General features: G+C 31.0%; 2 protein-coding genes across 5 annotated transcripts; one reads left to right on the top strand and one right to left on the bottom strand.

The window, feature by feature from the left end:
• Positions 1-63: 63 nt before the first annotated feature.
• Positions 64-11660, bottom strand: LOC126855649 (anillin). Of its 4 annotated transcripts, XM_050603468.1 has the most exons (20): positions 11435-11660; positions 10925-11073; positions 10379-10499; positions 10021-10212; positions 9761-9939; positions 9388-9570; positions 8340-9185; positions 8158-8242; positions 7807-8057; positions 7471-7599; positions 7215-7393; positions 7026-7128; positions 6707-6947; positions 6418-6579; positions 6117-6343; positions 5873-6031; positions 5565-5787; positions 5322-5466; positions 5110-5243; positions 64-195 (listed from the first exon to the last, which is right to left on the bottom strand). In XM_050603468.1, exons 2-19 carry the CDS (start codon positions 10940-10942, stop codon positions 5138-5140), a joined length of 3549 nt encoding a protein of 1182 aa, XP_050459425.1. In that variant the 5' UTR covers positions 10943-11073; positions 11435-11660; the 3' UTR covers positions 64-195; positions 5110-5137. The 4 variants fall into 4 exon arrangements, with proteins under 4 accessions (XP_050459425.1, XP_050459424.1, XP_050459427.1 ...); XM_050603467.1 differs by lacking the exon at positions 64-195 and having other exon boundaries at positions 4663-5243; positions 11435-11659; XM_050603470.1 differs by lacking the exon at positions 64-195 and having other exon boundaries at positions 4664-5243; positions 8340-9116; positions 11435-11659.
• LOC126855689 (endocuticle structural protein SgAbd-6-like) lies at positions 1531-3955 on the top strand. Its single transcript, XM_050603558.1, has 3 exons — positions 1531-1685; positions 2698-2942; positions 3154-3955. Exons 1-3 carry the CDS (start codon positions 1677-1679, stop codon positions 3212-3214), a joined length of 315 nt encoding a protein of 104 aa, XP_050459515.1. The 5' UTR covers positions 1531-1676; the 3' UTR covers positions 3215-3955.
• Positions 11661-11766: the final 106 nt, after the last annotated feature.

Here is an 11766-nt window from a genome sequence, read left to right as displayed (position 1 = left end):
TGACCAAGGACGTTCCGATCGTACTGTATAGTACGACTGTCGCCTCTGGCTAATGAAATCGCCGCCATTCGTTACCGAAATTCGCTGGGATCACGAGAATTTTTGGCTTTCACATTTTTTGATCGGGTCCTGGGTCTAAGAGAACGCATCTCCTGCACCTTGCACGACCGTGGCCTTGTTCGAGTTGTGTCAAATCTGAAAAAAAGAACAAGAACTGAAAATCTGCGGTTGCATCTCAAAATCGTACAATATAAAAATCCATCGAGTATCTTATATTTAATTTTATCTTAAAAAGAAAGAATGATAACGAGGTTTATAAAATTATATCGTGTTGATGTAAAAGACAGATAAAGATTAGATGCAGCGATCAAAGTCGCCGCATTGTAATATGAGAGAACGAGAACAATCGTCTTTGTTGACGAGTTATCCTTGACAGTGATTCCTTCCGTGGAAAATGTTTCAAAGCATCATATCAAGAATGATTTGCACCTGAATGAACAGATGAATTAATGTATACAATAAACATGTTCGTTTCATAATAAATGTTGCGTAACAACTAAATGCATTAATACATTATCGAAAAATATATTCATGCCGTTAACGTTGTGATATCTAATTTAAAAACAATTTTATACGTTAAACATTTACGCATTGCATAAATGCGCACAGCCATAATGTCAATCAAATGCTAATTATTATTTTAGCGTGATAATTCTTCGGGAAGATAAATAGCTGAGTATCAATAATCCTAGAAAATGCGAGGTAGGAGCATCTTGAATTACGTCTTTGTCGACCTCGCGTAAGCACACTTAGCGTAATAACATTTTTATTTGCGTGCGTGGAAAACTAACAGCTTATATAATTTGTGTAATTTTAAATTGCACTTATTTTATTTTATTTTTTATTCATCTACATCTACGAGATATGTCATCATATAGGAAATTCTTGATAATGATTATGTGTAAATAATGAAGAGAAGCTTGTTTGCCATTATTTTTCTTCCATAAAAATATCAACTAATTTTTATCAAAACCTTCTATAATTCTTCTATACAAATAAATGTCCAATATAAGCAAGACTATTGCAACATTATTTGATAAATATTGAAAAAATAATAATTGATAATGTACATATAAAAATATTTTAGAAATATTATTACATTTTTTTAAATATTATTCTAAACTTTAGGATAACGTTATATAATATCAAGTATCATAATATAATATTGTAATAACATTATAATAATGATATTTTCTTTAATGAATAAATATACATGAAGACAGTATGCATTTTTTTGGCGTTTTAAAGCTTTTTTTCTTTTCTCTCTCTTTAGAGTCACTCAGCAATGTAGTTTAGCAATGTAATGTAAATCATTGCGGCACCATACAGAATGCAAGGTGGTCTGCAACGTCTGATAGTAGCCGCATCATTGGTCGTATCGCAGATGCAACCTGACCGGGATGCGACTGCGGGAGAGACTCATCCGCGAATCTCTGTCAAAGCTGCTACATGCACAGGTGGGGGGTACATACATCGGTACATTGCGATTTTCCGCCTATATAAAGACGGATGCGCACTAGGATTCCCTGGTAATCTACGTATCGGTCGTTTAAAAGGACAAAGGGCTGCCGTCGTTTTAAAATCGTTCGAAGGAACCACGAAGGAACCTAAGCGCGATGAAGACGGTGGGTGAATTTCAAAAAGATCAAAATACATCGATATAATTTGTCGGCGGCGCGATCGAGATTTCTTTAGCTGAGAAGATGCGAGGGGATGGGCGGATCGAACCGAGGGTTACGCCGGTTTCGGCACCGGGTCCCCGAGAGGCGCAGCCTCCCAATTTTTGCGCAATAGTGAAAGTGAAGAGGATTTTTGTGACATTTGTGCGCGCGTGTGATTACGCACACTTCTGAGCGCGTGACACATACGATCACGAGACGTCTACAGGATGTCTACAGGGTACCCAATAATCATGCAATCTTGTATATTTTTCCTGGGAAAAAATTTTGAGGAAAGCTTCATACAAGTGATAATCAAAATTAATTTTTAAATAATCCAATCTTGAATTAAAAAATTTCAAATAGTAAGGTCCAAATTTGAATTTAAACATTTAATAGGAATTAATTGCTTATTTTTGTTTCAAAAAATGCGCAACATCTTTATTTTATATATATATCATCATTTGTAATTCAAAAATTACTATCAAGTAACTACTTGATAATTTAATTAATAAATTGGTTTCTTTAAATTGACAAAAATGATCAAGCTTAAGCTCTGAGACATCCTGTTTATGTATATATATATATGTATATATATATATATATATATATATATATATATATATTTATATCTCCGAAGGTATAGCCTGCCACTTCGTCTCCTATGAAAACAATTACGATATTTTGACTTAATTTCGTAAGGCAATAATCTAATACTGGCATCGAAAGGTCAAATTCCGAGAAACAGCCGAATTTTCGACATAACGCCTATTGCGCCTTTACATAATGACATACATTCGAGAAAAATGTTTCATCCTTGAAATAATAAATATATATAAATAAGTATCGTAATAAAGTAAAAGTATAATAATAATAAAAAAATACATCTTATCTCGATACAAATTAATGATAGAAAAAAATTATTTTCTTGCTCCTTTTTTGCTTCAACAAAATGATCTTGATCTTTCTTGTAACGCAGGTCCTCATCATTTCGGCGCTTATAGCTGGCATTCTTGCGGCGCCGCAAAATCCAAATGATATCACGATCGTGAAACAAGAAGAGGTGAACAATATAGGAGTAGGTGGATATCGCTTCAGTTATGAGCAGAGTGATGGCCAGAAGAGAGAAGAAACGGCTGAACTGAAGAATGAGGGCACCGAAAACGAGGCACTTAGCGTTGTTGGTAGCTTCAGTTTTATCGCGCCGGATGGACACACGTACAGGTATGGAAAATCATTATGATGAACAAATCATTATATATATATATAACAAAGTGCATCTTTTATACAAGGCATTAGCCTAGTTTAAAAGTCATTGAAAGGATCATAAGTCATTAGAATACAAAAATCTAAAAAATTATGTCATCTAAATACTTTTCAAATATTTGTTGTAATATTATATAAAGTTAATCTTTCGCATTCTTTCCGATTATAGGGTCGATTACACCGCGGATGAGACCGGATTTCATCCTACTATCAACCTCGTCGCAAAATAAACAGATTCGACAGCTGAAGTTACATCTCATTTTGGATTCTCCGGTTGTCGACACATTCGTGTAATTATATACGCGCATTAGAATATTTTATTATATGAAACACGCGAGTCATTGTTGTACAAACAGATGCAAAGAAAGCGTCAAGAAAATGATCGATCCTTAGCGCAATCAATTTTTTCGGATGACTCGTTCTCGCGAATCCCGCGAAATTGATCGCGATATCTTGCATTGTCAAATACGCATGATACAATGTTATTTAAAATGTCGATAGTAATCATACAATTATATACGGGAGAATTTGCTATTACTATGCTTGTTATATAAATAATTCATCGAATAGAAATGATGCATCTGCGAATAGTCAATGCAAAATTATCTTATGCTCTTTCTTCTCAATGCATTCGCATAAAAAACACTCGTATATTGCGAAAGATGCGGGATAACGAGCTGTACCTATGTATATTTGCATATCTCGAGGATGAACTCGCGTGCTTCAAAGCCGGCAGTATGTATTACTTTATCGGTTTTTTTTTTGAACTGCCAGCGAACATTTTGAACGAGAGATGTTCTGTTGTTTGCGATTATATTCTTTTTACGATGGAGGTATATCACTCATTTGAGCCGCGTATACCTACCACCGCAATACCTTTTTTTTTTTCTTACTTAATTTTTTTTTTATACATATAGTTATTGTATAAACTTAAAAAATGCAATTGATGCAAATAAATCTTTATACTGAAATCTCTATGATTGTTGACAAATGTCCTACTTTCCATAAATCAATAACATTAAATATCTTTTTATATTTCGTTTGCTTGTTAATTATTATTATATATAAATGGGTACAAAATATTTTTTAAAGCCATACATAAACTTAAAAAAAAAATAAAAATTGTTTTACATAGAGAATAGAGTTACATTTAATTAAATATAAAAAAGTATATACTTGACGATCCTTATATTACAAAAAATATTAATTATAATAATAATTATAAATCAAATTGTATATATGATTGATTTTTATGTATAAAATCGTTTTTTTTACACGTAAAAATATTACTATATACATTAATAAAAACTAAGATCTTATGATTAATCTATTTACAATCTCTTTAATCTTTTATAGTATATATAATCCTATAAAAAGATCATAATACAATTACAATAATACCAAAATCCTTTCTTTAATGCAAATGCTATTAATTTTTAATCTTTAATCTTTTTAATAATTATAAAACGTAGAAATGCAATTCAAAACAATAACAAATATATATACATATATATATATATATATATATATATATATATATATATATATATATATAGAATATTTAATACATACATCAGTGTATGTATTAAGTATATCAATAAAAGAATTTAGCGGGTAAATTTCGTAATTCTATATGTATATATATATATATATATATATATATATTTTCATAAATTTTGATTATCAAAAAATGATTACTAAGTATATATTTAATTAAATGTTTTTGTTTTATAGATTATGTTTATATATGTATAAGATAAAAAATCATCTAATTAATCAATTATTTAAAAAATCAATTAATGAATCGATTAATGAATCAATTCAACAATTATATTAAAATAATTCATTATTTGTAACAAATACATAAAACATATTGCTAATGAAAATTCAAGCTTGATCTAAAGTTAGTCTATGTTCCATACCTTAATACTTGCATCATTTATATTTAAACATTTGTACCATTTAAATTTGATAAATGCAAATACAATGTGTTTAAACTTGACGAGTCAAATTTTCTTTTACTGAGTATGACATATATAAACAAAGCATTTTATCTTATATTCCGAAAAATAATATATCATATATCATTGCTTGTCTCTTACCACAAAAATCCATTTAAACGTACCTGAATACGTTGCTTAAAATTGACAAGTTTAAACAGAATTTCTAAGTCCCCAAGCTCTAATTAAATTTAGAGTTTTGTTCAATTTCGACATCCATTGTAATCCTTCTTCTTTTGTGTCAGCTAATAAAAAGTGTCTACAAATAATACATAAATAGTATTAAGATAAGTCTACTTTATGTTAATGATGAAAACCATAAAGCAACGATACATACTCTATTGTGGTTTCAATTCCATTCGTCTTCATAACGAGACTATCATGATCTCCAGGTTGCGCTGGTCTGGATGTCTCGAGTACAAATGTGAAAGGACGAGCGCATTTCTCTCGATTTACGAATTGTACATTCTTCGTAAGTACACCTAACGTATGTAATATATTGTAAATATAAATTCAAAAATTAAGTCAAAAATCAGGCACACGAAAAGATTGTGACAACTAAATGTTTAAATAGAATTACCTTCCAAATTTAGATATCCTATCGGATTTTTCTTGTGTTCGTCCTCAGGATGTACCCAAAAATAAAGTCTAGCATCTTTGAGCCAGCACCATCTTCGACACCATGCACCCAAGTTCGAGACATCTTCAAATAGTGTCAAAAATCCACGATGCTCTATTGATACTGAAAGTTTGCGTGATACACGCATTCGTAAGAGTCCTTCCAGAGGAGAATGCGACGAAATCTAAATAAAAGAATGCATTCGTATTCGGTAGTTCTACGCATGTTAAGTTACGTTATGCATTTTCTTCATATTAAAATTTACATACCCCATACAGAGCGAATTGTTCGGAATTTATATCATTGATCGTAATAGTCGCAGTCCCAGACAATTCAAAAGCAGGTGATCTGATTACATGCGGTCCAGCTGGACTCTGTATATCTGGTATTACAAATTGATTTTTTTTCTTTGGCGTCTTATTCATCGCCTGTAAATAGATTCAACAGATTCATTAAATTTAATCATATCACACATTTTATTACAATTTTAAGAAATATATACAAAAACTTTACTTTTATATTATGATGATTGATATGATATTTCTTTTCATGTGGCAAAAATTTTGGTTGCGTCTGCAAGGAATATACTTCAATATCAATTTCAAAGTCACTATGTAAATTTTCGAACTTCAGCATCGAAGTGAATCGAATGCATGAGTCGCCTGGTTCAGCAGTAGCTGCTTGAGTGGCAATAATTTCGCCCAAGTGATACATCAAGCAAACACAGTGAAGATATTTATCTACAATAATTTACACATTATTTTAATGTTTTTTTATACAAAAGTAACAAAACTATAAATCACTTTATATTTACCAAAACCCATATGTCGAATATATTCTGGTTTCAGAGATAATGTAATCGCTGAGATAGATAAAGCTCCACTTCCCATATCTGGTGAGCCTGCTTTGACTGGCCTTAGCGTGCCTTCCCGTTTGAGTCTTTGCACTTCATTCAGCGCAGCTTGTCGTTTACGAGCTGTGTAAAAAAAAAATATATTGTTTTTATCTTTATAATTAAAATATTTATTTAATAGTCTTGCATATTAGCTCTTCAAATTAATATCTAATAAATACAAAACTTTGTTATAAAAATAAAAACTTACTAGCAACAAGAAGAGCCCATTCGCCTCCGACATGCTCACTAGAGCCATTAAATTCTATACTAGCTTTGCATAAATTTAATGCTTTGCTAGCTTCTTCTATTTTTTTGTTTTGTGTAACAACTTCGTCCAATAATTTTTTCACTTTATTATCCACTAATACCGATTCGTCTTCACATTTCTCTGTATCATATGGATCTGATCCCGCTTCTTCTGGTCTTGTGGATGAATAAGCCTTAGCTAACTGAAATTATAAAAACAGTTTAAATATGTTCATTTATAGCTACTATACATTAAAATTACATTAAAATATCAAACTTACCTGAAACTGCTCTCGTCTGTATGCACTAACAGTGCGTACTAATGGTATACATTTGCCACCACTATTTTCTAATTTGTCTGCATCTTTTAAAGGTGAACGATATCTGTGAAATTAAAAATCGTCTCTTAAAAAAGATACAAACAAAAAATTTTTATTTTAGTAAAATATAAAATATGTAATTGACTATACTTGAAACTATTACACGGTGTCAGCAGACTCTTCCGTCCTTTATTTACTTTTGCTGGTGTTGGACCTTCCTCTTTCACATTATTATCTTCCATTTCAAAACATTCGTCCAAATATTGATCCATTTCATCCAATGCTGAAATATCAGATGTAGTGCTATCTGGATCTGATTCCATAGATCTCTGCAATATTGTTAAAAAATGTATTTAATAATTTAAAAATATATAATCTAAGATATAATATTGAATGATTCATATACCTTTTTATGGAACAATGAACGTTCATCGAACGCATTCAAAATAGTACGTCCTAAACTGGTACGCCCGATAGATGAAGTCTGTGTGCTTTCTCGATCACTTTCAGAGGTCTCGTGATCAGTTTCATCATTCTGCAAAAGATCCAAGAATGTATAATTATAAATAATTATAATATTAATACATACACACACACACACACACACACTCACACACACACACACACACACACACACACACGCACACGCACACGCACACACATATATACACATATATATATATATATATATATATAATATATTTCTTAACATATACTCAATCATTTTAATTTTTTATTTTACCTGAATGTAATAATCGGCTTCGGTCACCGTTTCGCTTTCAGTTTCAGTTTCAGTTTCCTCATCAAGAGTAGCTGTCACAGGCTCGGTACTATCAACTGTATATTCTGAACTACTTCCGCTTTCTGTAGCTTCGATCTCAGATAAATTAGGGTAAAGGGATCCTGGTTTTGGAATACACACACGGATACGTTTAACATCGGGATCACGGAATACTCTATTCAAATGTTGAACCTTAGGTGGACTTCCAACAACTAGAAAATATGTTAAAAAGAAAAAAAATCAATATTACATTTCATATATACAAGAAAAATAATACGAAACATTGAAAAAAGAAATAATCTATTTAAATACCTTGTCTTTTTATCGGAGATTTACTCTGATATGACACGATCTCAGGCTGTGGTGGTGGCGGTGGTGGAGGTGGGGTGACATGATCCTACATTAAAAAAATAAAATATGCAATTTGTAAATAATGATATACAGACATATTCATGTTATTTTCTTACTTTACAAGTCATAAAATTTAATTTTACCGGAGCAGGAGTCGGTTTCACTGGACAAATGGGCGAACTTTTCGGTGAGGATGATTTGCCACCTCCTTCGCTACTTTCGCTCGTTCGAACACAGGATTTAGCAGCAGCACGAGCAATCTCCTTATTATTATTAAAACGCGAACGCAGCATATTTAACTCACGCTGTCTTTCGGTATTAGTAGCTAAGATATGATTTTCCATATCTTCTACTTTGTTTTTATTGTTGCCTTGTTCAAACACTGCGCGTTGTTCAAAAACCGAGCAGCTTTTGTTTGGAGCATCAACATTTCGATTATTCACATCCGAATTACTTACATTAGATCCTGATTGCGTATTAAGTTTATTATTCTCTTGTAATTTTTTAGGCGGTATCGACATCGTAAGCGGTGCTTTTGGTATTAATGGCGCCTCTCCTTTGTTTCGCTCAAAAAATGCCGTTCTCTCAGCGACCGACATTTGAGCAGGATCTTTTGCCTTTGTATCCATGTTTTTAGCCTCAAACATTGATGCTTTGCTTAATACTGAACCTGATGGTTGGATCAAAGTTTTTGGCGAACCGTTAAATCCAGTTCTAGATGGTAATCGAGAACTGCTAGTGGTATTTGTGCCTTTTACAATATTTTCGGGAGTATTAGAAACCGAATTACCAATACCATCCTCAGCTTTCTTGCTTCTTGGGGAACCATCAAATTTCTCAAGCGAAATTTGTTTCTTTTCCACCTTATCATTATTCGTGAGTCTCTTAGGTGATAAATGACTTGTCGCTTTTGTTGATTCCTGAGAACAATGCTTATAGTCATACACAAGGCGAGAATTGCTTTCCGTACGACTAAAGCCTTGAGCCTCCTGTAAATGTGTTTATAGCTATCCAAATATAATCATTTAATTGCTCATTCTTTTTTTTATGAGAAATATAACAGCACAAAAAGTGCAATATAAAAAATGTAAACAAATTTATATAGCATAAACAATTGCAAAGAAATTTACAAAGCTTTAGTCTCTCTCATGCTTTAAAAATAAAATTAAATAAAATAAATAATTTTTTTACCAAATTTTCTAATACAGTTTTATCCAATTTTAACTGTTTAACTGGACTTGTATTTTTGCTTTTTGTCTCATTACTGACAGCAATCAATTTGCAACTTTTACTCGTGCTTGGTTGTGGTTCTGTGCTTTTAACTTGTTCGTTAAACTTGGCTTGTATTCTTTCTGCTTTATTTACTGGTTTAATCTATAAAATATTAATACATAATTGTGTGCAATACAATTTTGTACAAATTTAATTATTTTTTATTTTTATATTCTGTATATTATTTCATTTTTTCCTTCTTTTCATTTCCACAATTTCTAATTCTTCACCCTCCCTTTTTGCTAAATAACTGACATTAACACAAATTCTCTTTTTAATATGAATATTATACCTTTGAATTATTTAATGTTGGATGTGATAAATCATCTTCCCAATTGTTGATTGTTGAAGCTAAAGCTGCTAATCTATCAAGTCTAGCACCTCTTTTAATCGGTTTCTGTTCAGTATCATTTTCTTCTGCACTAAATTTTTCTTCAGTTCTATGTATAGGAGACCCAAGATTATTATCTTCTGAAAAAGCAAATTATATTAATTTTATATATACATGTAATAAAATGTTATAATTACTATTATTATTTAATTACTATTTACCAGAATATAGTTTTCCAAGTCTCTGCAATTTAGAACGCACATTAGAAGTTACAAATTCATCATTTTCTTTATTGTCTTGTTCATTACTCTTAGATATATTTTCAGACAAAAACAATGTATTAGGAGATTCGGTTGCAATTACTTTTGGTGATTTAAATGAATTTTCATTTGCCGCATTTGTTGCTTTCACTGCTAAATAAACAAAATTATGTAATAATCTCAATATAAAAAACTAATTACTATAAATTTTAGTTTGTAATTTATTTTACAAGCTATATTTTAAAAGCTATTATTAACTATTATTAACTATTTAAATTACATATAAGAAATCTAATAAAAATTTAAAAATATACATTACCTGTTATTTGTTTCAGCTGAACATTTCCTTTCAAAGGACTCCTTCTTTTAACATCATGTCCTGCGTTAACTAATTGTTCATCCAACTTCTCTCTCCGTGCTTTAGCACGTTCTAACATACGCTATAAACATATGTATATATAATCAGAGTATGCAATAAAAATAATTTATAATATATTCTTGTACATGTCATAATACTCTTTTCACATATTTAATGATTTAATAATGTTACAAATATAAAATGGCATTTAGATACAAATAAATAATAATAATAATAATAATAATAATAATAATAATTACAATAATAATAATAATTACTATGTATTACCACGCAATCTAATATATCTTCTTCCTTAAAAAAATTATTAAAAAAAAAAAAAAAACTTTGGACCAAGGAATGAATAAATAGTAATATAAAAAAATGCAATCTAGAAATTGATTGAATATAAATCCATTTATAAATATAACCGATGTATTATAACTATGTCGTGATATAACATGTATTTCATATAATACTTAACTGATCAGAGAAAACAAAGATTCTTACTTGGACGAAGGGTTCCATTGTTCGAGAAACGATGCTTACTTTCACCTGAATTCCTTCGAATATTTTTACTTTCAAATATGTATTGTCGTATTGTATGAATGATATCAGTCCTTAAAATGACACCGACTGATTAAGGTGCGGCCTTTATTCTGCAACGCACAAAAGGACTATATTTTTGACCGTTGAGTTTAAACACGGGCGCCATACTGCTCAACGGGGGGTAGGGGGGATAAGAGAGAAAGAGAGAGAGAGAGAAAACGGATGGAGAATGAACTTCTATCCTCGCGATTGATATATCAAATAGATATATATAATATACACATCGTGAAAAATATACACCAAATGACTTTTCATTACGCGAAACTGCACAATTCTTTTTTTTTTCTTCGTAATCCGTGCAAATAAGTCTATTCGCGCTTTTAATCAATTTTATATCATGCAATTACACTTTTTCATTTACTCGTATTCGTATTTTCAGACGAAATGAATGATATACATGCATATACTCACGCTTTGAATTGAAGTGATGAGAAGAAAAAAGAAAATGCATATGGGGAAGAGTAAACTTAATATCGCGAAGAATTCTTGTCTCAGAAAAAAATATCAAACTACGCGTTTTAACTCGATAACAAAAATTGCGATGAACAAACGCGCACTTTCATACCAGGACTGACCAAGCCTGACGACGAGGCTGAGATAGGATGTAGGGACGCCAAGGAAAAGCGAAAAGCTGCAGGTTCAGACACGTAACTAGAGATTCTCTTCACCCTTAAGCAAACGATTAAAACTCGCTATTTTTTACTTTATCTGTAAAATAAATTAAAAAGAAATTCAGGATAAAG

Source organism: Cataglyphis hispanica, chromosome 16, assembly GCF_021464435.1.
Source record: "Cataglyphis hispanica isolate Lineage 1 chromosome 16, ULB_Chis1_1.0, whole genome shotgun sequence".
In the NCBI taxonomy this organism is placed as follows: domain Eukaryota; kingdom Metazoa; phylum Arthropoda; class Insecta; order Hymenoptera; family Formicidae; genus Cataglyphis; species Cataglyphis hispanica.
The sequence above is the reverse complement of the archived record's forward strand: the minus strand, read 5'-3'. Positions and strand labels throughout refer to the sequence as shown.